Source organism: Pleurodeles waltl, chromosome 7 (assembly GCF_031143425.1).
Source record: "Pleurodeles waltl isolate 20211129_DDA chromosome 7, aPleWal1.hap1.20221129, whole genome shotgun sequence".
NCBI classification, from domain to species: Eukaryota; Metazoa; Chordata; class Amphibia; order Caudata; family Salamandridae; genus Pleurodeles; species Pleurodeles waltl.
The window spans coordinates 1,503,752-1,531,696 of NC_090446.1; the positions used below are offsets into that span (position 1 = coordinate 1,503,752).

A 27,945-nucleotide genomic window follows, 5' to 3' on the forward strand; every position below is an offset into this window, starting at 1 on the left:
GATTGATTGGATAGATGAAGCCGCCGAGCACTAAGTAAGATGGGACTGACTGTGGACGTCACGCCCGTCAGCACAGTGATGGAGGTAGCCAGTGGGCGCCACTGTGGCCCGAGAGGGAGGTGGACCTCAAGGGTACCAGAAAGTCCAGGTGTTGCGTTGCAAATTGAACCAGTCAGTTGATCCTCTGCAGAGACACGCCTGTCCCAGATACAGAGAGGAGACTTGCTGAATACCTGGTCCGCACAGGATCTTCTACTAGGAGGGCAGTCACTCGAGGGGGGGAGGGGGCTGTTACACAGACATTACCCGGTCCATCTACGAAGCTGGAAGGCGTATTACAGCACAAGGGGGGTGGGAGGGGGGGTAAGTGCCAACCACATCTCTTCCCTGAGTGTGTGTGACCCATATTTCTTTAAAGAGGTCTTCTTGGTGTAAAGCAAACTGGACATCAGAACACATTTCTGGGGAGGGGGGTTTAATACACGAGGTGACCCCTTACTTGATAAAACCAAGTCATGTGCCTGTATACATACATAGCTGCAAAAAACACTGTCCAGGCTTACGTAGATATCCACGGTTTGACATATACAAAGTGGCCTGTCCCACCAATTCTTACCTCCTGGTTCCAGGGAGTGGACAACCCCACACTGGCCCCTCCCACCAAAGGTCCCCAATTCTTACTTCCTGGTTCCAGCCAGTGGACAGCCCCACACTGGCCCCTCCCACCAAAGGTCCCCAGTTCACACCTCCTGGTTCCAGAGAGTGGACAACCCCACACTGGCCCCTCCCACCAAAGGTCCCCAATTCTTACCCCCTGGTTGCAGCCAGTAGACAGCCCCACACTGGCCTCTCCCACCAAAGGTCCCCAGTTCACACCTCCTGGTTCCAGCCAGTGGACAGCCCCCCACTGGTCCCTCCCACCAAAGGTCCCCAATTCTTACCTCCTGGTTCCAGCCAGTGGACAGCTCCACACTGGCCCCTCCCACAAAGGTCCCCAATTCACACCTCCTGGTTCCAGTGAGTGGACAGCCCCACACTGGCCCCTCCCACCGAAGGTCCCCAATTCTTACCTCCTGGTTCCAGAGAGTGGACAACCCCACACTGGCCCCTCCCACCAAAGATCCCCAATTCACACCTCCTGGTTCCAGCCAGCGGACAGCCCCACACTGGCCCCTCCCACCAAAGGTCCCCAATTCTTACCACTGGTTCCAGCCAGTGGACAGCCCCACACTGGCCCCTCCCACCAAAGGGCCCCAGTTCACACCTCCTGGTTCCAGCCAGTGGACAGCCCCACACTGGCCACAGAATGGTCCCTTTGCACAAGTCTCCGATGGTGGACAGGGATGTCCTCCCCCTCCCTCGGGACCCCCCCTTCTTACCTCCTGGTTGCTGAGGTCCCCGTAGGGCTTGTCCCCGTAGCAGAGGACCTCCCACATGACAATGCCAAAGCTCCAGACGTCACTGGCGGAAGTGAAGATGCGCTGGGCGATGGCCTCCGGGGCCGTCCATCGGATGGGGATCTTGCCACCCTGCGAGCCAGAAGGGAACTCATCAGAAGCGGCACCTGCTGCGTGCCCCAGACTCCCAATGGCTGCTTGTCTGCTCCCCAAGCCTGCGTACCCACTGACTCATCCTCGGGAGCCCAGGGTCCGTACCCGGGTCCTGCGGGCATCCTGCTCGGATGCCAGCTGGGGGCACCACCCATGCACCAGGGCTGCCTGGTGAAAGAGCGAGTGCTGCCTAATCTGCTGCGCTCAGAAGCCTGCAGAGGCGCTATGAGATGTCAGTGTGGTGAACACCAGTCTTGGTCCCAATCCAGACATCTCTAATCCGCTGCCAGGCGCTCCCGCCCCCCACCTCACCCTCGCAGGCGCCTGCTCCCCCACTTTGGGGTGGGTTTCTCTTTTCCTTCCGCCTTTTTTCCACTGTCTATGTTTTTCCTTCTCTTGCACTCGGGACATGTCATATGAGGAAAAATAACCGATGGTCCCACAAATGGGAGCCTCTGGCCCCACTGCAGTCACTGGATGAAGTTAAGCACTGGTCCTGCTAAGACCGTGCCCTCCCCTCCTGGGGCACCTCCACCCCCATGCCCTCTCTGCCAAGCTCCAAGCGCTTTCCTTCCCTCCTCAAGCCGCCCACTCCCATCGCCCCCCTGGCCAGGGGCTGCCTTTCCCTGCACATGTTGGTGCCCCACTCCAACCTCAGGATTCCTCTTCCTAAGATCCTGATGAGCCTCCTTCCGGTGCCCCCCCGAGCCTGGCCCTGGCACACTCCTGCACTCTGCCCGTGCTCTGATCTTCTAGCACCTTCTCTAAGGGTGTGGTGTAGCGCCTGGCACCCTCCCCCCTTGATGGGGCTGCAGGGACCCCTTCTGCAGCATTTCCCATCCTCTGACGCTCCTTACCTTAGCACCACCATGTGCCCCCTCCCTTGTCTGTAGGACCCCCCACCCCCAGAAGCTCAGTACCCCACGCGGTCCTTACCCTGGTTTCATAGGTGCCTTCAGTGTCGTTCTCCAGGATACGAGACAGGCCAAAGTCCGAGACCTTGCAGAGAAGGCTGCGGGTCACAAGTATGTTGCGGGCAGCCAGGTCCCGGTGCACATAGTGCCTGTCGGACAGGTACCGCATGCCAGCTGCGATGCCCTGGAGCATTCCCACCAGCTGCATACAGCTGAACTTATCTTCATTTTGCTGTTGGTGGAAAAGACAGAGAGATTCTCAGAGGTGGCAACTCCCCAACTGGTAGAGATCTTGGCACTAACTGGGGCTGGAGTCAATGCTCACCCGCAGGAAGGCGTCCAGGGCTCCGTTCTCCATAAACTCTGTGATGATCATCATTGGCTTCTCTGGGGAGAGGGAGAGAAAGACATGTAGGTAATCACTCAAAGGAAGCCCTAGAACATCTGAGCAGAGGTCCTGGACCATGCCAAGAGAAGTCCTGGACCATGCCAAGAGAAGTCCTGAACCATGCCAAGAGAAGTCCTGGACCATGCCAAGAGAAGTCCTGGACCATGCCAAGAGAAGTCCTGGACCATGCCAAGAGAAGTCCTGGACCATGCCAAGAGAAGTCCTGGACCATGCCAAGAGAAGTCCTGGACCATGCCAAGAGAAGTCCTGGACCATGCCAAGAGAAGTCCTGGACCATGCCAAGAGAAGCCCTGTAGCACAAGTCCTGGACCATGCTAAGAGAAGTCCTGGACCATGCCAAGAGAAGTCCTGGACCATGCCAAGAGAAGTCCTGGCCCATGCAAAGAGAAGTCCTGGCCCATGCAAAGAGAAGCCCTGTAGCACAAGTCCTGGACCATGCTAGGAGATGTCCTGAAACACACAAAGAATTTCTGAACCATGCCAAGAGAAGTCCTGGACCATGACAAAAGCAGCCCTGGCCATGCCAAGAGAAGTCCTGAAACACAAAGAGAAGTCCTGGACCATGACAAGAGAAGCCCTGTAACACAAGTACTGGACCATGCTACGAGACGTCCTGAAACACAGAGAGAAGTTCTGAACCATGGCAAGAAATGTCCTACAACAGTCAAATGGAAATCCTAAAACACGCCAAGAGAAGTCCTGAGCACAGGAGGAAGTCTACAACACACAGATACAAATCTTAGAACACATGAACAGATGTCCTGAAACACAGAAAGAAGCCCTGCGGCACACAAAGAACAGTCCTGCGGCACACAAAGAACAGTCCTGCGGCACACAAAGAACAGTCCTGAAACACACAAAGAACAGTCCTGAAACACACAAAGAACAGTCCTACAACACACAAAGAACAGTCCTACAACACACAAAGAACAGTCCTACAACACACAAAGAACAATCCTGCAACACACAAAGAACAGTCCTGCAACACACAAAGAACAGTCCTGCGGCACACAAAGAACAGTCCTGCAACACACAAAGAACAGTCCCACAACACAAGAACAGTCCTGCAGCACACACAGAACAATCCTACAATCCTGGAACACTCAAAGAAAAGTCCTAGAACACACAGACAACAGTCCTGCGGCACACAAAGAACAGTCCTGCGGCACACAAAGAACAGTCCTGCGGCACACAAAGAACAGTCCTGCGGCACACAAAGAACAGTCCTGCAACACACAAAGAACAGTCCTGCAACACACAAAGAACAGTCCTGCAACACACAAAGAACAGTCCTGCAACACACAAAGGACAGTCCTGCAACACACAAAGAACAGTCCTGCGGCACACAAAGAACAGTCCTGCGGCACACAAAGAACAGTCCTGCGGCACACAAAGAACAGTCCTGCGGCACACAAAGAACAGTCCTGCGGCACACAAAGAACAGTCCTGCGGCACACAAAGAACAGTCCTGCGGCACACAAAGAACAGTCCTACAACACACAAAGAACAGTCCTACAACACACAAAGAACAGTCCTACAACACACAAAGAACAGTCCTACAACACACAAAGAACAGTCCTACAACACACAAAGAACAGTCCTGCAACACACAAAGAACAATCCTGCAACACACAAAGAACAATCCTGCAACACACAAAGAACAATCCTGCAACACACAAAGAACAGTCCTGCGGCACGCAAAGAACAGTCCTACGGCACGCAAAGAACAGTCCTACGGCACACAAAGAACAGTCCTGCAACACACACAGAACAATCCTACAATCCTGGAACACTCAAAGAACAGTCCTAGAACACACAAACCACAGTCCTAGAACACACAAACAACAGTCCTGCGGCACACAAACAACAGTCCTGCAACACACAAAGAACAGTCCTACAACACACAAAGAACAGTCCTGCGGCACACAAAGAACAGTCCTGCGGCACACAAAGAACAGTCCTGCGGCACACAAAGAACAGTCCTGCGGCACACAAAGAACAGTCCTACAACACACAAAGAACAGTCCTACAACACACAAAGAACAGTCCTGCAACACACAAAGAACAGTCCTGCGGCACACAAAGAACAGTCCTGCGGCACACAAAGAACAGTCCTGCGGCACACACAGAACAGTCCTGCGGCACACACAGAACAGTCCTGCGGCACACACAGAACAGTCCTGCGGCACACACAGAACAGTCCTGCGGCACACACAGAACAGTCCTGCGGCACACACAGAACAGTCCTGCGGCACACAAAGAACAGTCCAGCGGCACACAAAGAACAGTCCAGCGGCACACAGAGAACAGTCCTGCGGCACACAAAGAACAGTCCTGCAACACACAAAGAACAGTCCCACAACACAAGAACAGTCCCGCGGCACACAAAGAACAGTCCCGCGGCACACAAAGAACAGTCCCGCGGCACACAAAGAACAGTCCCGCGGCACACAAAGAACAGTCCCGCGGTACACAAAGAACAGTCCTACAGCACCAAAGAACAGTCCTGCAGCACACAAAGAACAGTCCTGCAGCACACAAAGAACAGTCCTGCGGCACACAAAGAACAGTCCTACAACACACAAAGAACAGTCCTACAACACACAAAGAACAGTCCTACAACACACAAAGAACAGTCCTGCAACACACAAAGAACAATCCTACGGCACGCAAAGAACAGTCCTACGGCACGCAAAGAACAGTCCTACGGCACGCAAAGAACAGTCCTACGGCACACAAAGAACAGTCCTACGGCACACAAAGAACAGTCCTACGGCACACAAAGAACAGTCCTACGGCACACAAAGAACAGTCCTGCAACACACACAGAACAATCCTACGATCCTGGAACACTCAAAGAACAGTCCTAGAACACACAAACCACAGTCCTAGAACACACAAACCACAGTCCTGCGGCACACAAAGAACAGTCCTGAAACACACAAAGAACAGTCCTACAACACACAAAGAACAGTCCTACAACACGCAAAGAACAGTCCTACAACACGCAAAGAACAATCCTGCAACACGCAAAGAACAATCCTGCAACACGCAAAGAACAATCCTGCAGCACGCAAAGAACAATCCTGCGGCACGCAAAGAACAGTCCTACGTCACGCAAAGAACAGTCCTGCGGCACACAAAGAACAGTCCTGCGGCACACAAAGAACAGTCCTGCGGCACACAAAGAACAGTCCTGCTGCACACAAAGAACAGTCCAGCGGCACACAAAGAACAGTCCCACGGCACACAAAGAACAGTCCCGCGGCACACAAAGAATAGTCCCGCGGCACACAAAGAACAGTCCCGCGGCACACAAAGAACAGTCCCGCGGCACACAAAGAACAGTCCCGCGGCACACAAAGAACAGTCCTACAGCACACAAAGAACAGTCCTACAGCACACAAAGAACAGTCCTACAGCACACAAAGAACAATCCTGCAGCACACAAAGAACAATCCTGCAGCACGCAAAGAACAGTCCTACAACACACAAAGAACAGTCCTACAACACGCAAAGAACAGTCCCGCGGCACACAAAGAACAGTCCCGCGGCACACAAAGAACAGTCCTACAACACGCAAAGAACAATCCTGCAACACGCAAAGAACAATCCTGCAACACGCAAAGAACAATCCTGCAGCACGCAAAGAACAGTCCTGCAGCACGCAAAGAACAGTCCTGCAGCACGCAAAGAACAGTCCTGCAGCACGCAAAGAACAGTCCTACGGCACGCAAAGAACAGTCCTACGGCACGCAAAGAACAGTCCTGCGGCACACAAAGAACAGTCCTGCGGCACACAAAGAACAGTCCCGCGGCACACAAAGAACAGTCCTACAACACACAAAGAACAGTCCTGCGGCACACAAACAACAGTCCTACAACACACAAAGAACAGTCCTGCAACACACAAAGAACAGTCCTGCAACACACAAAGAACAGTCCTGCAACACACAAAGAACAGTCCTGCGGCACACAAAGAACAGTCCTACAACACACAAAGAACAGTCCTGCGGCACACAAAGAACAGTCCTGCGGCACACAAAGAACAGTCCTGCGGCACACAAAGAACAGTCCTGCGGCACACAAAGAACAGTCCTACAACACACAAAGAACAGTCCTGCAACACACAAAGAACAGTCCTGCAACACACAAAGAACAGTCCTGCAACACACAAAGAACAGTCCTACAGCACGCAAAGAACAGTCCTACAGCACGCAAAGAACAGTCCTACAGCACGCAAAGAACAGTCCTACAGCACGCAAAGAACAGTCCTACAGCACGCAAAGAACAGTCCTACAGCACGCAAAGAACAGTCCTGCAGCACGCAAAGAACAATCCTACAATCCTGGAACACTCAAAGAACAGTCCTAGAACACACAAACCACAGTCCTAGAACACACAGACAACAGTCCTGCGGCACACAAAGAACAGTCCTGCGGCACACAAAGAACAGTCCTGCGGCACACAAAGAACAGTCCTGAAACACACAAAGAACAGTCCTACAACACACAAAGAACAGTCCTACAACACACAAAGAACAGTCCTACAACACACAAAGAACAGTCCTACAACACACAAAGAACAGTCCTACAACACACAAAGAACAGTCCTACAACACACAAAGAACAATCCTGCAACACACAAAGAACAATCCTGCAACACACAAAGAACAATCCTGCAACACACAAAGAACAATCCTGCAACACGCAAAAAAAAATCCTGCAACACGCAAAGAACAGTCCTACGGCACACACAGAACAGTCCTGCGGCACACACAGAACAGTCCTGCGGCACACACAGAACAGTCCTGCGGCAAACACAGAACAGTCCTGCGGCACACACAGAACAGTCCTGCGGCACACACAGAACAGTCCTGCGGCACACACAGAACAGTCCTGCGGCACACACAGAACAGTCCTGCGGCAAACACAGAACAGTCCTGCGGCACACAAAGAACAGTCCTGCGGCACACAAAGAACAGTCCTGTGGCACACAAAGAACAGTCCTAGAACACACAGACAACAGTCCTGCAGCACACAAAGAACAGTCCTGCGGCACACAAAGAACAGTCCTGCGGCACACAAAGAACAGTCCTGAAACACACAAAGAACAGTCCTACAACACACAAAGAACAGTCCTACAACACACAAAGAACAGTCCTACAACACACAAAGAACAGTCCTACAACACACAAAGAACAGTCCTACAACACACAAAGAACAATCCTGCAACACACAAAGAACAATCCTGCAACACGCAAAGAATAATCCTGCAACACGCAAAGAACAATCCTGCAACACGCAAAGAACAGTCAATCCTGCAACACGCAAAGAACAATCCTGCAACACACAAAGAACAATCCTGCAACACGCAAAGAACAATCCTGCAGCACGCAAAGAACAGTCCTACAGCACGCAAAGAACAGTCCTACAGCACGCAAAGAACAGTCCCACAGCACGCAAAGAACAGTCCCGCGGCACACAAAGAACAGTCCCGCGGCACACAAAGAACAGTCCCGCGGCACACAAAGAACAGTCCTACAGCACCAAAGAACAGTCCTGCGGCACACAAAGAACAGTCCTGCGGCACACAAAGAACAGTCCTGCGGCACACAAAGAACAGTCCTGAAACACACAAAGAACAGTCCTACAACACACAAAGAACAGTCCTACAACACACAAAGAACAGTCCTACAACACACAAAGAACAATCCTGCAACACACAAAGAACAATCCTGCAACACACAAAGAACAATCCTGCAACACACAAAGAACAGTCCTACAGAACGCAAAGAACAGTCCTACAGCACGCAAAGAACAGTCCTACAGCACGCAAAGAACAGTCCTACGGCACGCAAAGAACAGTCCTACGGCACACAAAGAACAGTCCTGCAACACACACAGAACAATCCTACAATCCTGGAACACTCAAAGAACAGTCCCAGAACACACAAACCACAGTCCTAGAACACACAAACCACAGTCCTGCGGCACACAAAGAACAGTCCTGAAACACACAAAGAACAGTCCTGAAACACACAAAGAACAGTCCTACAACACAAAAAGAACAGTCCTACAACACACAAAGAACAGTCCTACAACACACAAAGAACAGTCCTAAAACACACAAAGAACAGTCCTACAACACACAAAGAACAGTCCTACAACACACAAAGAACAGTCCTACAACACACAAAGAACAGTCCTACGGCACACAAAGAACAGTCCTGCGGCACACAAAGAACAGTCCTGCGGCACACAAAGAACAGTCCTGCGGCACACAAAGAACAGTCCTGCGGCACACAAAGAACAGTCCTGCGGCACACAAAGAACAGTCCTGCGGCACACAAAGAACAGTCCTGCGGCACACAAAGAACAGTCCTGCGGCACACAAAGAACAGTCCTGCGGCACACAAAGAACAGTCCTACAACACACAAAGAACAGTCCTACAACACACAAAGAACAGTCCTACAACACACAAAGAACAGTCCTGCGGCACACAAAGAACAGTCCTGCGGCACACAAAGAACAGTCCTGCGGCACACACAGAACAGTCCTGCGGCACACACAGAACAGTCCTGCGGCACACAAAGAACAGTCCAGCGGCACACACAGAACAGTCCTGCGGCACACACAGAACAATCCTGCGGCACACACAGAACAATCCTGCGGCACACACAGAACAGTCCTGCGGCACACACAGAACAGTCCTGCGGCACACACAGAACAGTCCTGCGGCACACACAGAACAGTCCTGCGGCACACAAAGAACAGTCCTGCGGCACACAGAGAACAGTCCAGCGGCACACAGAGAACAGTCCTGCGGCACACAGAGAACAGTCCTGCGGCACACAGAGAACAGTCCTGCGGCACACAGAGAACAGTCCTGCGGCACACAGAGAACAGTCCTGCGGCACACAGAGAACAGTCCTGCGGCACACAGAGAACAGTCCTGCGGCACACAGAGAACAGTCCTGCAACACACAAAGAACAGTCCCACAACACAAGAACAGTCCTGCAGCACACACAGAACAATCCTACAATCCTGGAACACTCAAAGAACAGACCTAGAACACACAAACCACAGTCCTAGAACACACAGACAACAGTCCTGCAGCACACAAAGAACAGTCCTGCAGCACACAAAGAACAGTCCTGCGGCACACAAAGAACAGTCCTGCGGCACACAAAGAACAGTCCTGCGGCACACAAAGAACAGTCCTGCGGCACACAAAGAACAGTCCTGCGGCACACAAAGAACAGTCCTGCGGCACACAAAGAACAGTCCTGCGATACACAAAGAACAGTCCTGCGGCACACAAAGAACAGTCCTGCGGCACACAAAGAACAGTCCTGCGGCACACAAAGAACAGTCCTGCAACACACAAAGAACAGTCCTACGGCACACAAAGAACAGTCCTGCGGCACACAAAGAACAGTCCTGCGGCACACAAAGAACAGTCCTGAAACATACAAAGAACAGTCCTACAACACACAAAGAACAGTCCTACAACACGCAAAGAACAGTCCTACAACACGCAAAGAACAGTCCTACAACACGCAAAGAACAGTCCTACAACACGCAAAGAACAGTCCTACAGCACGCAAAGAACAGTCCTACAGCACGCAAAGAACAGTCCTACAGCACGCAAAGAACAGTCCTGCAGCACGCAAAGAACAATCCTACAATCCTGGAACACTCAAAGAACAGTCCTAGAACACACAAACCACAGTCCTAGAACACACAGACAACAGTCCTGCAGCACACAAAGAACAGTCCTGCGGCACACAAAGAACAGTCCTGCGGCACACAAAGAACAGTCCTACAACACACAAAGAACAGTCCTACAACACACAAAGAACAGTCCTACAACACACAAAGAACAGTCCTACAACACACAAAGAACAGTCCTACAACACACAAAGAACAGTCCTGCAACACACAAAGAACAATCCTGCAACACACAAAGAACAATCCTGCAACACACAAAGAACAATCCTGCAGCACACAAAGAACAATCCTGCAGCACACAAAGAACAATCCTGCAGCACACAAAGAACAATCCTGCAGCACACAAAGAACAATCCTGCAGCACACAAAGAACAGTCCTGCAGCACACAAAGAACAGTCCTGCAGCACACAAAGAACAGTCCTGGGGCACACAAAGAACAGTCCTGGGGCACACAAAGAACAGTCCTACAACATACAAAGAACAGTCCTACAACATACAAAGAACAGTCCTACAACACACAAAGAACAGTCCTACAACACACAAAGAACAGTCCTACAACACACAAAGAACAGTCCTACAACACACAAAGAAAAGTCCTACAGCACACAAAGAAAAGTCCTACGGCACACAGAGAACAGTCCTGCGGCACACAGAGAACAGTCCTGCGGCACACAGAGAACAGTCCTGCGGCACACAAAGAACAGTCCTGAAACACACAAAGAACAGTCCTGCAACACACAAAGAACAGTCCTGCAACACACAAAGAACAGTCCTGCAACACACAAAGAACAGTCCTGCAGCACACAAAGAACAGTCCTGCAGCACACAAAGAACAGTCCTGCAGCACACAAAGAACAGTCCTGCAGCACACAAAGAACAATCCTGCAGCACACAAAGAACAGTCATGCAGCACACAAAGAACAGTCATGCAGCACACAAAGAACAGTCCTGAGGCACACAAAGAACAGTCCTGAGGCACACAAAGAACAGTCCTGAGGCATACAAAGAACAGTCCTGAGGCACACAAAGAACAGTCCTGCAACACACAAAGAACAATCCTGCAACACACAAAGAACAATCCTGCAGCACACAAAGAACAATCCTGCAGCACACAAAGAACAATCCTGCAGCACACAAAGAACAATCCTGCAGCACACAAAGAACAATCCTGCAGCACACAAAGAACAGTCCTGCAGCACACAAAGAACAGTCCTGCAGCACACAAAGAACAGTCCTGCGGCACACAAAGAACAGTCCTGGGGCACACAAAGAACAGTCCTACAACATACAAAGAACAGTCCTACAACATACAAAGAACAGTCCTACAACAAACAAAGAACAGTCCTACAACACACAAAGAACAGTCCTACAACACACAAAGAACAGTCCTACAACACACAAAGAACAGTCCTACAACACACAAAGAAAAGTCCTACGGCACACAAAGAAAAGTCCTACGGCACACAGAGAACAGTCCTGCGGCACACAGAGAACAGTCCTGCGGCACACAAAGAACAGTCCTGAAACACACAAAGAACAGTCCTGCAACACACAAAGAACAGTCCTGCAACACACAAAGAACAGTCCTGCAACACACAAAGAACAGTCCTGCAGCACACAAAGAACAGTCCTGCAGCACACAAAGAACAGTCCTGCAGCACACAAAGAACAATCCTGCAGCACACAAAGAACAGTCATGCAGCACACAAAGAACAGTCATGCAGCACACAAAGAACAGTCCTGAGGCACACAAAGAACAGTCCTGAGGCACACAAAGAACAGTCCTGAGGCACACAAAGAACAGTCCTGAGGCACACAAAGAACAGTCCTGGGGCACACAAAGAACAGTCCTGGGGCACACAAAGAACAGTCCTGGGGCACACACAAAGAACAGTCCTACAACACACAAAGAACAGTCCTACAACACACAAAGAACAGTCCTACAACACACAAAGAACAGTCCTACAACACACAAAGAACAGTCCTACAACACACAAAGAACAGTCCTACAACATACAAAGAACAGTCCTACAACACACAGAGAACAGTCCTACAACACACAAAGAACAGTCCTACAGCACACAGAGAACAGTCCTACAGCACACAGAGAACAGTCCTACAGCACACAGAGAACAGTCCTACAGCACACAGAGAACAGTCCTACAGCACACAGAGAACAGTCCTACAGCACACAGAGAACAGTCCTGCAACACACAAAGAACAGTCCTACAGCACACAAAGAACAGTCCTACAGCACACAAAGAACAGTCCTACAGCACACAAAGAACAGTCCTACAGCACCACACAAAGAACAGTCCTACAGCACACAAAGAACAGTCCTACAGCACACAAAGAACAGTCCTACAGCACACAAAGAACAGTCCTGAAACACAAGAACAGTCCTGCAACACAAGAACAGTCCTGCAACACAAGAACAGTCCTGCAACACAAGAACAGTCCTGCAACAGAGTAAGAAGGCACGGAGGTGTGACAGTGAGGCGTGAGAGAGGTATGAGAGTGAGGTATGAGAGACAGAAGGCACGGAGGTTTGACAGTGAGGCGTGAGAGAGGTATGAGAGTGAGGTATGAGAGACAGAAGGCACGGTGGTTTGACAGTGAGGCGTGAGAGAGGTATGAGAGTGAGAGACAGAAGGCGCGGGGGCATGACAGTGAGGCGTGAGAGGTATGAGAGTGAGAGAGACAGCACGGAGGCGTGACAGTGAGGCGTGAGAGGTATGAGAGTGAGAGACAGAAGGCGCAGAGGCGTGACAGTGAGGTGTGAGAGGGGTATGAGAGTGAGACAGAAGGTGTGGAGGCACGACAGTGAGGCGTGTGAGGTATGAGAGTGAGAGAGAAGGCATGGAGGCACGACAGTGAGGCGTGTGAGAGGTATGAGAGTGAGGCAGCAGAGACAGAAGGCGTGGAGGTGTGACAGTGAGGCATGAGAGAGGTATGAGAGTGAGGAGGAGACAGAAGGCGCGGAGGCGTGACAGTGAGGCGTGAGCGGTATGACAGTGAGGCAGCAGAGACAGAAGGCGCGGTCCGTGACAGTGAGGCGTGAGAGGTATGAGAGTGAGAGACAGAAGGCGCGGAGGCGCGACAGTGAGGCGTGAGATAGGTATGAGAGTGAGGAGGAGACAGAAGGCACGGAGGCGCGACAGTGAGGCGTCAGAGAGGTATGAGAGTGAGCGACAGAAGGCGCGGAGGCGTGACAGTGAGGCGTGAGAGAGGTATGATAGTGAGGTATGAGAGACAGAAGGCGCGGAGGCGCGACAGTGAGGCGTGAGAGAGGTATGAGAGTGAGGCAGCAGAGACAGAAGGCGCGGAGGCGCGACAGTGAGGCATGAGAGAGGTATGAGAGTGAGGCAGCAGAGACAGAATGCGCGGAGGCGTGACAGTGAGGCGTGAGAGAGGTATGAGAGTGAGAGACAGAAGGCGTGGTCCGTGACTGTGAGGCATGAGAGAGGTATGATGGTGAGAGTGAGAGGCAGAAGGCGCGGGGGCGCGACAGTGAGACGTGAGAGAGGTATGAGAGTGAGACAGAAGGCGCAGAGGTGTGACAGTAAGGCGTGAGAGAGGTATGAGAGTGAGGCAGAGACAGAAGGCGCGGAGGCGTGACAGTGAGGCATGAGAGAGGTATGATAGTGAGGTATGAGAGACAGAAGGCACGGAGGTGTGACAGTGAGGCGTGAGAGAGGTATGAGAGTGAGGTAGAGACAGAAGGCGCGGAGGCGCGACAGTGAGGCGTGAGAGAGGTACGAGAGTGAGGGGCAGGAGAGTGTGTCACAAGAGACAGAAGGCAGGAGACTGAGTGTCAAGCACTGAGGTACGTGCACGGGCGAGCAGACCACACTCACGCTTGGTTACCACCCCCTCCAGGTGCACGATGTTCTGGTGCTTGAACTGCCCCATGATGGTGGCCTCGCGCAGGAAGTTCCACCACTGCGAGTCCGAGTAGGTGGTCTTCAGAGTCTTGATGGCGACAGTCACCCGTTCCTTCCCGGGGTACCGCAGCGAGCCCCGAAACACCTCCCCGAACTCACCTGCCATGGACGAGAGACACAAGGAGTCACTGGGAGTACAGACAGCGAGGGAGAGGGAGAGAGGAGGAGGGAGGGAATCAAATCATTAACATTTATAAAGCGCGCTACTCACCCGTGCAGGTCTCAAGGCGCTAGGGGAAAAAAGGGGGGGTTAACGCTGCTCGAACAGCCAGGTCTTTAGGAGTCTCCGGAAAGCGGAGTGGTCCTGGGTAGTCCTGAGGCTGGTGGGGAGGGAGTTCCAGGTCTTGGCCGCCAGGAAGGAGAAAGATCTCCCACCCGCCGTGGAGCGGCGGATGCGAGGGACAGCAGCAAGTGCGAGACCAGAGGAGCGGAGGAGGCGGGTGGGGACGTAGAAGCTAAGGCGTCTGTTGAGGTAATCCGGTCCCTTGTCGTGGAGGGCTTTGTGTGCGTGGGTGAGAAGTCGGAAGGTGATCCTTTTGCTGACTGGGAGCCAATGCAGGTGTCTCAGGTGTGCGGAGATGTGGCTGTTGCAGGGTATGTCGAGGATGAGGTGGGCCGAGGCGTTTTGAATGCGTTGCAGGCGATTTTGGAGTTTGGCTGTGGTCCCGGCGTAGAGGGTGTTGCCGTAGTCCAGGCGGCTCGTGACGAGGGCGTGGGTCACGGTTTTTCTGGTGTCGGCGGGGATCCAGCAGAAGATCTTACGGAGCATGCGGAGGGTGAGGAAGCAGGCGGAGGACACGGCGTTGACTTGCTTGGTCATGGTGAGAAGAGGGTCCAAGATGAAGCCGAGGTTGCGGGCGTGGTCTGTGGGGGTCGGTGCGGTGCCGAGGGCCGTGGGCCACCAGGAGTCGTCCCAAGCGGACGGGGTGTTGCCGAGGATGAGGACTTCCATTTTTTCAGAGTTCAGCTTTAGGCGGCTGAGCCTCATCCAATCTGCGACGTCCTTCATACTTTCTTGTAGGTTGGTCTTGGCGCTGGCGGGGTCCTTGGTGAGGGAGAGTATAAGTTGGGTGTCGTCGGCGTAGGAGGTGATGATGATGTCGTGCTTGCGTACGATGTTGGCGAGGGGGCTCATGTAGACATTGAAGAGTGTCGGGCTGAGTGATGAGCCTTGAGGTACGCCGCAGATGATCTCGGTGGGTTCTGAGCGAAACGGAGGGAGGTAAACTCTTTGTGAACGGTTTGCAAGGAAGGAGGCGATCCAGTCCAGGGCCTGGCCTAGGATCCCGGTGGAGCGGAGGCGGGTGATTAGGGTGTGGTGACAGACGGTGTCAAAGGCAGCCGAGAGGTCGAGCAGAATGAGGGCGACTGTTTCACCGTTGTCCATCAGGGTTCTGATGTCGTCAGTGACATAGATGAGGGCGGTTTCAGTGCTGTGGTTGGTTCGGAATCCGGTTTGTGAAGGGTCGAGCAGGTTGTTGTCTTCCAGGAAGGTGGTCAGCTGTTTGTTGACGGTCTTCTCTATTACTTTGGCTGGGAAAGGCAGAAGAGAGATGGGGCGGAAGTTTTTCAGGTCGCTCGGGTCAGCCGTAGGTTTCTTTAGTAGGGCGTTGACTTCGGCGTGTTTCCAGCATTCGGGGAAGGTAGCAGAAGAAAAAGAAGAGTTGATGACGGTCTGGAGGTGCGGGGCGATGATGTCGTCGGCTTTGTTAAAGATGAAGTGCGGGCAAGGGTCCGAAGGGGCGCCGGAGTGGATAGAGTTCATGATGGATTTGGTTTCTTCCGTGTTGATGTGGGTCCAGTTGTTGGAGAGGAGGAGAGGAGGAGGGAGGGAGGGAGAGGAGGAGAGGAGGAGAGGGGGAGAGAGAAGGAGGGAGGGAGAGAGAAGGAGGAGAGAGAAGAAGGGAGGGAGAGAGGAGGAGGGATGGAGAGGGGGAGAGAGGAGGAGGGAGAGGGAGAGAGAGCGAGGGAGAGAGGAGGAGAGGGGGAGAAAGGGGGAGAGGAGGAGGGAGGAGGAGGTAGGGGGAGAGAGGGGGAGAGGAGGAGGGAGAGGGAGAGAGGAGGAGGGAGGGAGGGAGAGGGGGAGAGGAGAGGAGGAGGAGGAGAGAGAAGGAGGGAGGGAGAGAGGAGGAGGAGAGAGAGAGGGAGAGAGCGAGGGAGAGAGGAGGAGAGGGGGACAAAGGGGGAGAGGAGGAGGGAGGAGGAGAGAGGGGGAGAGGAGGAGGGAGAGGGAGAGAGGAGGAGGGAGGGAGGGAGAGGGGGAGAGGAGGAGGAGGAGAGAGAAGGAGGGAGGGAGAGAGGAGGAGGAGGAGAGAGAGGGAGAGAGGAGGAGAGAGCGAGGGAGAGAGGAGGAGAGGGGGAGAAAGGGGGAGAGGAGGAGGGAGGAGGAGGGAGGGGGAGAGAGGGGGAGAGGAGAGGAGGAGGAGGAGAGAGAAGGAGGGAGGGAGAGGAGGAGGAGAGAGAGAGGGAGAGAGGAGGAGAGGGGGAGAGGGGGAGAAAGGGGGAGGGGAGAAAGGGGGAGAGGAGGCGGGAGGAGGAGGGAGGGGGAGAGAGGGGGAGACGAGGAGGGAGAGGAGGGAGGAGGAGGGAGGGAGAGGGGGAGAGGAGAGAGAAGGAGGGAGGGAGAGAGGAGGAGGAGGAGAGGAGGAGAGAGAGAGGGAGAGAGGAGGAGAGAGCGAGGAAGAGGGAGAGGAGGAGGGAGGGAGAGGGGGAGAGGAGGAGGAGAGAGAAGGAGGGAGGGAGAGAGGAGGAGGAAGAGAGAGAGAGGAGGAGAGAGGAGGAGGAGAGAGGGAGAGAGGAGGAGAGAGAGAGGGTGAGAGGAGGAGAGGGGCAAAGTGGGAGAGAGAGATAGAGGTAAAGTGGGAGAGAGAGAGATGGCGAGAGGAGGAGGAGGGAGAAGGAGGGGAGACAGGGAGAGAGAGGGCGAGAGAGGGAGAGAGGGAGCGGGGGTAAAGTGGGAGAGAGGGAGGGGGAGCAAGAGAGAGAGTGGGAGAAAGAGTGTGAGAGAGAGAGCGGGAGAGAGGGAGAGTGGGAGAGAGGGAGAGTGGGAGAGAGAGGGAGCGGGGTAAAGTGGGAGAGACAGGGGAGAGTCGCTGTGGGCTCGCAGCATGAGAGGTGTTAGTGGCTCGGGGAGGGAGGGCCGAGCTCTGCTGCATCTGGAGAGGGCAGTCACTCTGGAGAGTAAGAGACGGACTGCAGGAAGCACAGGAGGGAAGAGACAGGCACAGCAGAGAGTCGAGGTCGAGTGAGAGAAGAAGAGAGCATCACTCGGTGAAGGGATGAGTTACTCACCTGGAAGAATCCTCATGGGGCTGGAGCTCTCCCGGTCTCATGCTGTGCATCACTGCGCCCCCTACTGCTGGGGCAGAGGTGTGTCTAACACAGCACGTGTGTCTCTACTGCTGGGGCAGAGGTGTGTCTCTACTGCTGGGGCAGAGGTGTGTCTAACACAGCACGTGTGTCTCTACTGCTGGGGCAGAGGTGTGCCTAACACATCCTGTGTGTCTCTACTGCTGGGGCAGAGGTGTGTCTAACACAGCACAATGTGTCTACTGCTGGGGCAGAGTTGTGTGTAACCCAGCACAATGTGTGTCTCTACTGCTGGGGCAGAGGTGTGTCTAACACAGCACAGTGTGTGTCTCTACTGCTGGCGCAGAGGTGTGTCTAACACAGTCTGTGTGTCTCTACTGCTGGGGCACAGTTGTGTCTAACACAGCCTGTGTGTCTGTACTGCTGGGGCAGAGGTGTGTCTAACACAGTCTGTGTGTCTCTACTGCTGGGGCAGAGGTGTGTCTCTACTGCTGGGGCAGAGGTGTGTCTAACACAGCACGTGTGTCTCTACTGCTGGGGCAGAGGTGTGTCTCTACTGCTGGGGCAGAGGTGTGTCTAACACAGCACGTGTGTCTCTACTGCTGGGGCAGAGGTGTGCCTAACACATCCTGTGTGTCTCTACTGCTGGGGCAGAGGTGTGTCTAACACAGCACAATGTGTCTACTGCTGGGGCAGAGTTGTGTGTAACCCAGCACAATGTGTGTCTCTACTGCTGGGGCAGAGGTGTGTCTAACACAGCACAGTGTGTGTCTCTACTGCTGGCGCAGAGGTGTGTCTAACACAGTCTGTGTGTCTCTACTGCTGGGGCACAGTTGTGTCTAACACAGCCTGTGTGTCTGTACTGCTGGGGCAGAGGTGTGTCTAACACAGTCTGTGTGTCTCTACTGCTGGGGAAGAGGTGTGTCTAACACAGTCTGTGTGTCTCTACTGCTGGGGGCAGAGGTGTGTCTAACACAGTCTGTGTGTCTCTAATGCTGGGGCAGAGGTGTGTCTAACACAGTCTGTGTGTCTCTAATGCTGGGGCAGAGGTGTGTCTAACACAGTCTGTGTGTCTCTACTGCTGGGGCAGAGGTGTGTCTCTACTGCTGGGGCAGAGGTGTGTCCAACTCAGCACGTGTTTCTCTACTGCTGGGGCAGAGGTGTGTCTAACACAGTCTGTGTGTCTCTACTGCTGGGGCAGAGGTGTGTCTAACAGTCTGTGTGTCTCTACTGCTGGGGCAGAGGTGTGTTTAACACAGCCTGTGTGTCTCTACTGCTGGGGCAGAGGTGTGTCTCTACTGCTGGGGCAGAGGTGTGTCTAACACAGCACGTGTGTCTCTACTGCTGGGGCAGAGGTGTGTCTAACACAGCACGTGTGTCTCTACTGCTGGGGCAGAGGTGTGTCTCTACTGCTGGGGCAGAGGTGTGCCTAACACATCCTGTGTGTCTCTACTGCTGGGGCAGAGGTGTGTCTAACACAGTCTGTGTGTCTCTACTGCTGGGGCAGAGGTGTGTCTAACACAGTCTGTGTGTCTCTACTGCTGGGGCAGAGGTGTGTCTAACACAGGACGTGTGTCTCTACTGCTGGGGCAGAGGTGTGTCTAACACAGGACGTGTGTCTCTACTGCTGGGGCAGAGGTGTGTCTAACACAGCCTGTGTGTCTCTACTGCTGGGGCAGAGGTGTGTCTAACACAGCCTGTGTGTCTCTACTGCTGGGGCAGAGGTGTGTCTAACACAGTCTGTGTGTCTCTACTGCTGGGGCAGAGGTGTGTCTCTACTGCTGGGGCAGAGGTGTGTCTAACTCAGCACGTGTTTCTCTACTGCTGGGGCAGAGGTGTGTCTAACACAGGACGTGTGTCTCTACTGCTGGGGCAGAGGTGTGTCTAACACAGCCTGTGTGTCTCTACTGCTGGGGCAGAGGTGTGTCTAACACAGCCTGTGTGTCTCTACTGCTGGGGCAGAGGTGTGTCTAACACAGTCTGTGTGTCTCTACTGCTGGGGCAGAGGTGTGTCTCTACTGCTGGGGCAGAGGTGTGTCTAACTCAGCACGTGTTTCTCTACTGCTGGGGCAGAGGTGTGTCTAACACAGGACGTGTGTCTCTACTGCTGGGGCAGAGGTGTGTCTAACACAGCCTGTGTGTCTCTACTGCTGGGGCAGAGGTGTGTCTAACACAGTCTGTGTGTCTCTACTGCTGGGGCAGAGGTGTGTCTAACAGTCTGTGTGTCTCTACTGCTGGGGCAGAGGTGTGTTTAACACAGCCTGTGTGTCTCTACTGCTGGGGCAGAGGTGTGTCTCTACTGCTGGGGCAGAGGTGTGTCTAACACAGTCTGTGTGTCTGTACTGCTGGGGCAGAGGTGTGTCTAACACAGTCTGTGTGTCTCTACTGCTGGGGCAGAGGTGTGTCTAACACAGTCTGTGTGTCTCTACTGCTGGGGCAGAGGTGTGTCTCTACTGCTGGGCCAGAGGTGTGTCTAACACAGTCTGTGTGTTTCTACTGCTGGGGCAGAGGTGTGTCTAACACAGTCTGTGTGTCTCTACTACTGGGGCAGAGTTGTGTCTCTAACAGGACAATGTGTGTCTCTACTGCTGGGGCAGAGGTGTGTCTAACACAGGACGTGTGTCTCTACTGCTGGGGCAGAGTTGTGTCTAACACAGGACTTGTGTCTCTACTGCTGGGGCAGAGGTGTGTCTACTGCTGGGGCAGAGTTGTGTCTCTAACAGGACAATGTGTGTCTCTACTGCTGGGGCAGAGTTGTGTCTCTAACAGGACAATGTGTGTCTCTACTGCTGGGGCAGAGTTGTGTCTACAACAGTACAATGTGTGTCCCCTTTGTGCCTTCAATGACTACACCTGCGCCTCGGGCACAACGTGGCACCTTCTTAGCGCTCAGCTTAGGGCGCGGCTCAGTCTGTATAACTCAGTCTTTTCCTGGCCCTCACCCTACTGAGGGAATGAACATAAACTGGGCCTCGTAGGGAAGGTTTGCGTTTCATCTTACAACGCGCAGAGAGGGCCCCCGCAGACAGTAGTTGTATTGAACCCTCCCTCTTGGTTTTAACTCTAGGAAGTTTATTTACATATTGGCTTCTGCACAGGACAGGGCTCAGGGTTGCCTGCTCTAGCGGTCAGTCCTTTCCACAGCCCGTGACACGCTGAGGCATCACCTGCTGGGGTGACCTCAGTGGATATAACTCAACGCCCTCCACGAAGGGTCGCTGTCTGTGCTCCTGAGTATAAACCTCTCGCCCTTGAGCGGTCCCTTCGTCCGCCCAGCTTGGGCTTTCATGGGGCACCTTCTGCCCCCGCCTGGTGCGCTCCTCGAGGGGAGGCGTGTGGTCCGGGGTCCGAGAGTTGGACTCTCCCCGCTAGGAAGGTATATCTGATGGTGGATCGCTGGAGCCGCTGTGCCTGCTCTGCTCCTGGAGATAGTACATGGTGGTCATGTTGTCCATCCTCATCGGGACATCCTTCACCTGAAGGTCCTGCAGGAAGGCTCCGAGTGCCCTGGATGGCTGGAGCTTCGGATGATGATTGCGGAGACCTCTTTGGTGAGGCGGCCACGTTCCCTGCACTGCCAGTGAGAGGTGTGTGCTGATGGCACGTTCCCTGCACTGCCAGTGAGAGGTGTGTGGTGATGGCACGTTCCCTGCACTGCCAGTGAGAGGTGTGTGCTGATGGCACGTTCCCTGCACTGCCAGTGAGAGGTGTGTGCTGATGGCACGTTCCCTGCACTGCCAGTGAGAGGTGTGTGGTGATGGCACGTTCCCTGCACTGCCAGTGAGAGGTGTGTGGTGATGGCACATTCCCTGCACTGCCAGTGAGAGGTGTGTGGTGATGGGCAGCTGCGGAAGGGAGCCCACGAATGTTGTGGCTGTTTCACTGCCGCAGAGAGCCATGACTGCCTGCATCAACCTTAGCTGCTTCCAGTGACCCTCCGCCTGTGACCCCTGTGCCGCAGCGGACTCCAGGGGACGCATGATACTCCCCCGTGGGGAATGACCGTGCAAGAGGCCGCCGTCACTCTACTGACGGAGCGGACCATGTGGCTGAACAGGAAGTAGTAGCTGGGAAGCCTGTGCCTGTGCTGAGCAGGGGAACCTTTGCCAGGACTGTTCCCGGCAAAGCTGCTGGAGGGATGGATCTGAAGGTTTGAATAAGGAGGGGCTGGAAGAGTGAATCTGGAGGGCCTGGAGGGTTGGATCTGCAGGGCCTGGAGGGTTGGATCTGCAGGGCCTGGAGGGTTGGATCTGCAGGGCCTGGAGGGTTGGATCTGCAGGGCCTGGAGGGTTGGATCTGCAGGGCCTGGAGGGTTGGATCTGCAGGGCCTGGAGGGTTGGATCTGCAGGGCCTGGAGGGTTGGATCTGCAGGGCCTGGAGGGTTGGATCTGCAGGGCCTGGAGGGTTGGATCTGCAGGGCCTGGAGGGTTGGATCTGCAGGGCCTGGAGGGTTGGATCTGCAGGGCCTGGAGGGTTGGATCTGCAGGGCCTGGAGGGTTGGATCTGCAGGGCCTGGAGGGTTGGATCTGCAGGGCCTGGAGGGTTGGATCTGCAGGGCCTGGAGGGTTGGATCTGCAGGGCCTGGAGGGTTGGACATGCAGGGCCTGGAGGGTTGGATCTGCAGGGCCTGGAGGGTTGGATCTGCAGGGCCTGGAGGGTTGGATCTGCAGGGCCTGGAGGGTTGGATCTGCAGGGCCTGGAGGGTTGGATCTGCAGGGCCTGGAGGCTTGGATCTGCAGGGCCTGGAGGCTTGGATCTGGAGGGGCTGGAGGCTTGGATCTGGAGGGGCTGGAGGCTTGGATCTGGAGGGGCTGGAGGCTTGGATCTGGAGGGGCTGGAGGCTTGGATCTGGAGGGGCTGGAGGCTTGGATCTGGAGGGGCTGGAGGCTTGGATCTGGAGGGGCTGGAGGCTTGGATCTGGAGGGGCTGGAGGCTTGGATCTGGAGGGGCTGGAGGCTTGGATCTGGAGGGGCTGGAGGCTTGGATCTGGAGGGGCTGGAGGCTTGGATCTGGAGGGGCTGGAGGCTTGGATCTGGAGGGGCTGGAGGGTTGGATCTGGAGGGGCTGGAGGGTTGGATCTGGAAGGGCTGGAGGGTTGGATCTGGAAGGGCTGGAGGGTTGGATCTGGAGGGTTGAATGTAGAGGACCTGGACGGTTGAATCTGGAAGTGCTGGAGGGTTGCATCTGGAGGGCCTGGAGGGTTGCATCTGCAGGGCCTGGATGGTTGGATCTGGAGGGCCGGAGGGTTGAATCCGGAGGGGCTGGAGGGTTGAATCCGGAGGGGCTGGAGTGTTGAATCTGGAGGGGCGGGAGGGTTGGATCCGGGGGGGCTGGAGGGTTGGATCCGGGGGGGCTGGAGGGTTGGATCCGAAGGGCCTGGAGGGTTGGATCCGAAGGGCCTGGAGGGTTGCATCTGGAGGGCCTGGAGGGGTGAGACTTGAGGGGCTGGAGGGTTGCATCTGGAAGGCCTGGAGGGGTGAGACTTGAGGGGCCGGAGGGTTGAATCCGGAGGGGCCGGAGGGTTGAATCCGGAGGGGCTGGAGTGTTGAATCTGGAGGGGCGGGAGGGTTGGATCCGGGGGGGCTGGAGGGTTGGATCCGGGGGGGCTGGAGGGTTGGATCCGAAGGGCCTGGAGGGTTGGAACCGAAGGGCCTGGAGGGTTGCATCTGGAGGGCCTGGAGGGGTGAGACTTGAGGGGCTGGAGGGTTGCATCTGGAAGGCCTGGAGGGGTGAGACTTGAGGGGCCGGAGGGTTGAATCCGGAGGGGCTGGAGGGTTGAATCCGGAGGGGCTGGAGTGTTGAATCTGGAGGGGCGGGAGGGTTGGATCCGGGGGGGCTGGAGGGTTGGATCCGGGGGGGCTGGAGGGTTGGATCCGAAGGGCCTGGAGGGTTGGATCCGAAGGGCCTGGAGGGTTGGATCCGAAGGGCCTGGAGGGTTGGATCCGAAGGGCCTGGAGGGTTGGATCCGAAGGGCCTGGAGGGTTGGATCTGGAAGGGCTGGAGGGTTGGATCTGGAGGGTTGAATGTAGAGGACCTGGACGGTTGAATCTGGAAGTGCTGGAGGGTTGCATCTGGAGGGCCTGGAGGGTTGCATCTGCAGGGCCTGGATGGTTGAATCCGGAGGGGCTGGAGGGTTGAATCCGGAGGGGCTGGAGGGTTGAATCCGGAGGGGCTGGAGGGTTGCATCTGGAGGGCCTGGAGGGTTGCATCTGGAGGGCCTGGAGGGGTGAGACTTGAGGGGCTGGAGGGTTGCATCTGGAAGGCCTGGAGGGGTGAGACTTGAGGGGCCGGAGGGTTGAATCCGGAGGGGCTGGAGTGTTGAATCTGGAGGGGCGGGAGGGTTGGATCTGCAGGGCCTGGAGGGTTGGATCTGCAGGGCCTGGAGGCTTGGATCTGGAGGGGCTGGAGGCTTGGATCTGGAGGGGCTGGAGGCTTGGATCTGGAGGGGCTGGAGGCTTGGATCTGGAGGGGCTGGAGGCTTGGATCTGGAGGGGCTGGAGGCTTGGATCTGGAGGGGCTGGAGGCTTGGATCTGGGGGGCCTGGAGGCTTGGATCTGGGGGGCCTGGAGGCTTGGATCTGGGGGGCCTGGAGGCTTGGATCTGGGGGGCCTGGAGGGTTGGATCTGGAGGGGCTGGAGGGTTGGATCTGGAGGGGCTGGAGGGTTGGATCTGGAGGGGCTGGAGGGTTGGATCTGGAGGGGCTGGAGGGTTGGATCTGGAGGGGCTGGAGGGTTGGATCTGGAAGGGCTGGAGGGTTGGATCTGGAAGGGCTGGAGGGTTGGATCTGGAGGGTTGAATGTAGAGGACCTGGACGGTTGAATCTGGAAGTGCTGGAGGGTTGCATCTGGAGGGCCTGGAGGGTTGCATCTGCAGGGCCTGGATGGTTGGATCTGGAGGGCCTGGAGGGGTGAGACTTGAGGGCCTGGAGGGTTGGATCTGGAGGCGCTGGAGTGTTGGATCTGGAGGCGCTGGAGTGTTGGATCTGGAGGCGCTGGAGTGTTGGATCTGGAGGGGCTGGAAGGCCTGGAGGGCCTGGAGCGTTGAATCTCGGGGGGCTGGAGGGTTGAATCTCGGGGGCTGGAGGGTTGAATCTCGGGGGCCGGAGGGTTGGATCTGGAGGGGCCGGAGGGTTGAATCCGGAGGGGCCGGAGGGTTGAATCCGGAGGGGCCGGAGGGTTGAATCCGGAGGGGCTGCAGGGTTGAATCCGGAGGGGCTGCAGGGTTGAATCCGGAGGGGCTGGAGGGTTGCATCTGGAGGGCCTGGAGGGGTGAGACTTGAGGGGCTGGAGGGTTGAATCCGGAGGGCCTGGAGGGTTGGATCTGGAAGGGCTGGAGGGTTGGATCTGGAAGGGCTGGAGGGTTGGATCTGGGGGGCCTGGAGGGTTGGATCTGGGGGGCCCGGAGGGTTGGATCTGGGGGGCCCGGAGGGTTGGATCTGGGGGGCCCGGAGGGTTGGATCTGGGGGGCCCGGAGGGTTGGATCTGGGGGGCCCGGAGGGTTGGATCTGGGGGGCCCGGAGGGTTGGATCTGGGGGGCCCGGAGGGTTGAATCTCGGGGGGCTGGAGGGTTGAATCTCGGGGGGCTGGAGGGTTGAATCTCGGGGGGCTGGAGGGTTGAATCTCGGGGGGCTGGAGGGTTGAATCTGGAAGGGCTGGAGGGTTGAATCTGGAAGGGCTGGAGGGTTGAATCTGGAAGGGCTGGAGGGTTGAATCTGGAAGGGCTGGAGGGTTGAATCTGGAAGGGCTGGAGGGTTGAATCTGGAGGGGCTGGAGGGTTGAATCTGGAGGGCCTGGAGGGTTGAATCTGGAGGGCCTGGAGGGTTGAATCTGGAGGGCCTGGAGGGTTGAATCTGGAGGGCCTGGAGGGTTGAATCTGGAGGGCCTGGAGGGTTGGATCTGGAGGGGCTGGAGTGTTGGATCTGGAGGGGCTGGAGTGTTGGATCTGGAGGGGCTGGAGCGTTGGATCTGGAGGGGCTGGAGCGTTGGATCTCGGGGGGCTGGAGGGTTGGATCTCGGGGGGCTGGAGGGTTGAATCTCGGGGGGCTGGAGGGTTGAATCTGGAAGGCCTGGAGGGTTGAATCTGGAGGGGCCGGAGGTTTGAATCCGGAGGGTTGAATCCGGAGGGGCTGGAGGGTTGCATCTGGAGGGCCTGGAGGGGTGAGACTTGAGGGGCTGGAGGGTTGAATCCGGAGGGCTGGAGGGTTTAATCTGGAGGGCCTGGAGGGTGAAATCTGGAAGGGCCTGGAGGGTGAAATCTGGAAGGGCCTGGAGGGTTGGATCTGGAAGGCCTGGAGGGTTGGATCTGGAAGGCCTGGAGGGTTGGATCTGGAGGGTCCCGGAGGGTTGAATCTGGAAGGCCCAGAGGGTTGAATCTGGAAGGCCCAGAGGGTTGAATCTGGAAGGCCCAGAGGGTTGAATCTGGAAGGCCCAGAGGGTTGGATCTGGAAGGCCCAGAGGGTTGAATCTGGAAGGCCCAGAGGGTTGAATCTGGAAGACCTGGAGGGTTGGATCTGGAGGACCTGGAGGGTTGGATCTGGAGGGCCTGGTAGGTTGGATCTGGAGGGCCTGGTGGGTTGGATCTCGGGGGGCCTGGAGGGTTGGATCTCGGGGGGCCTGGAGGGTTGGATCTCGGGGGGCCTGGAGGGTTGGATCTCGGGGGCTGGAGGGTTGGATCTCGGGGGGCTGGAGGGTTGGATCTCGGGGGGCTGGAGGGTTGGATCTCGGGGGGCTGGAGGGTTGGATCTCGGGGGGCTGGAGGGTTGGATCTCGGGGGGCTGGAGGGTTGGATCTCGGGGGGCTGGAGGGTTGTGTGAGAAAGTAGCCTCTTTCTAGCCTTGTTACCCCCACTTTTGGCCTGTTTGTGAGTGTATGTCAGGGTGTTTTCACAGTCTCACTGGGATCCTGCTAGCCAGGGCCCAGTGCTCATAGTGAAAACCCTATGTTTTCAGTATGTTTGTTATGTGTCATTGGGACCCTGCTAGTCAGGACCCCAGTGCTCATATGTTTGTGGCCTATATGTATGTGTTCCCTGTGTGGTGCCTAACTGTCTCACTGAGGCTCTGCTAACCAGAACCTCAGTGGGTATGCTCTCTCATTTCTTTCAAATTGTCACTAACAGGCTAGTGACCAATTTTACCAATTCATATTGGCTTACTGGAACACCCTTATAATTCCCTAGTATATGGTACTGAGGTACCCAGGGTATTGGGGGTCCAGGAGATCCCTATGGGCTGCAGCATTTCTTTTGCCACCCATAGGGAGCTCTGACTATTCTTACACAGGCCTGCCACTGCAGCCTGAGTGAAATAACGTCCACGTTATTTCACAGCCATTTTACACTGCACTTAAGTAACTTATAAGTCACCTATATGTCTAACCTTTACCTGGTAAAGGTTAGGTGCAAAGTTACTTAGTGTGAGGGCACCCTGGCACTAGCCAAGGTGCCCCCACATTGTTCAGGGCCAATTCCCTGAACTTTGTGAGTGCGGGGACACCATTAATTACGTGCACTACATATAGGTCACTACCTATATGTAGCTTCACAATGGTAACTCCGAATATGGCCATGTAACATGTCTATGATCATGGAATTGCCCCCTCTATGCCATCCTGGCATAGTTGGCACAATACCATGATCCCAGTGGCCTGTAGCACAGACCCTGGTACTGCCAAACTGCCTTTCCTGGGGTTTCACTGCAGCTGCTGCTGCTGCCAACCCCTCAGACAGGTTTCTGCCCCCCTGGGGTCAAGCCAGGCTTGTCCCAGGATGGCAGAACAAAGGACTTCCTCTGAGAGAGGGTGTTACACCCTCTCCCTTTGGAAAATGGTGTGAAGGCAGGGGAGGAGTAGCCTCCCCCAGCCTCTGGAAATGCTTTCTTGGGCACAGATGTGCCCAATTCTGCATAAACCAGTCTACACCGGTTCAGGGGACCCCTTAGCCCTGCTCTGGCGCGAAACTAGACAAAGGAAAGGGGAGTGACCACTCCCCTGACCTGCACCTCCACTGGGAGGTGTCCAGAGCTCCTCCAGTGTGCTCCAGACCTCTGCCATCTTGGAAACAGAGGTGCTGCTGGCACACTGGACT

At 55.3% G+C, this 27,945-nt stretch overlaps 1 protein-coding gene across 1 annotated transcript in view; it reads right to left on the reverse strand.

The window, feature by feature from the left end:
* The window catches only part of EPHA1 (EPH receptor A1), a 161,720-nt gene that overhangs the window by 27,241 nt on the left and 106,534 nt on the right, over positions 1-27,945 (reverse strand). Inside the window, exons 11-14 of the mRNA XM_069242658.1 lie at positions 14,467-14,652; positions 2,790-2,851; positions 2,487-2,696; positions 1,380-1,529 (exon numbers count right to left, since the gene is read on the reverse strand). Coding sequence (XP_069098759.1) covers positions 1,380-1,529; positions 2,487-2,696; positions 2,790-2,851; positions 14,467-14,652 — 608 coding nt within the window. The remainder of the gene's footprint in view (positions 1-1,379; positions 1,530-2,486; positions 2,697-2,789; positions 2,852-14,466; positions 14,653-27,945) is intronic.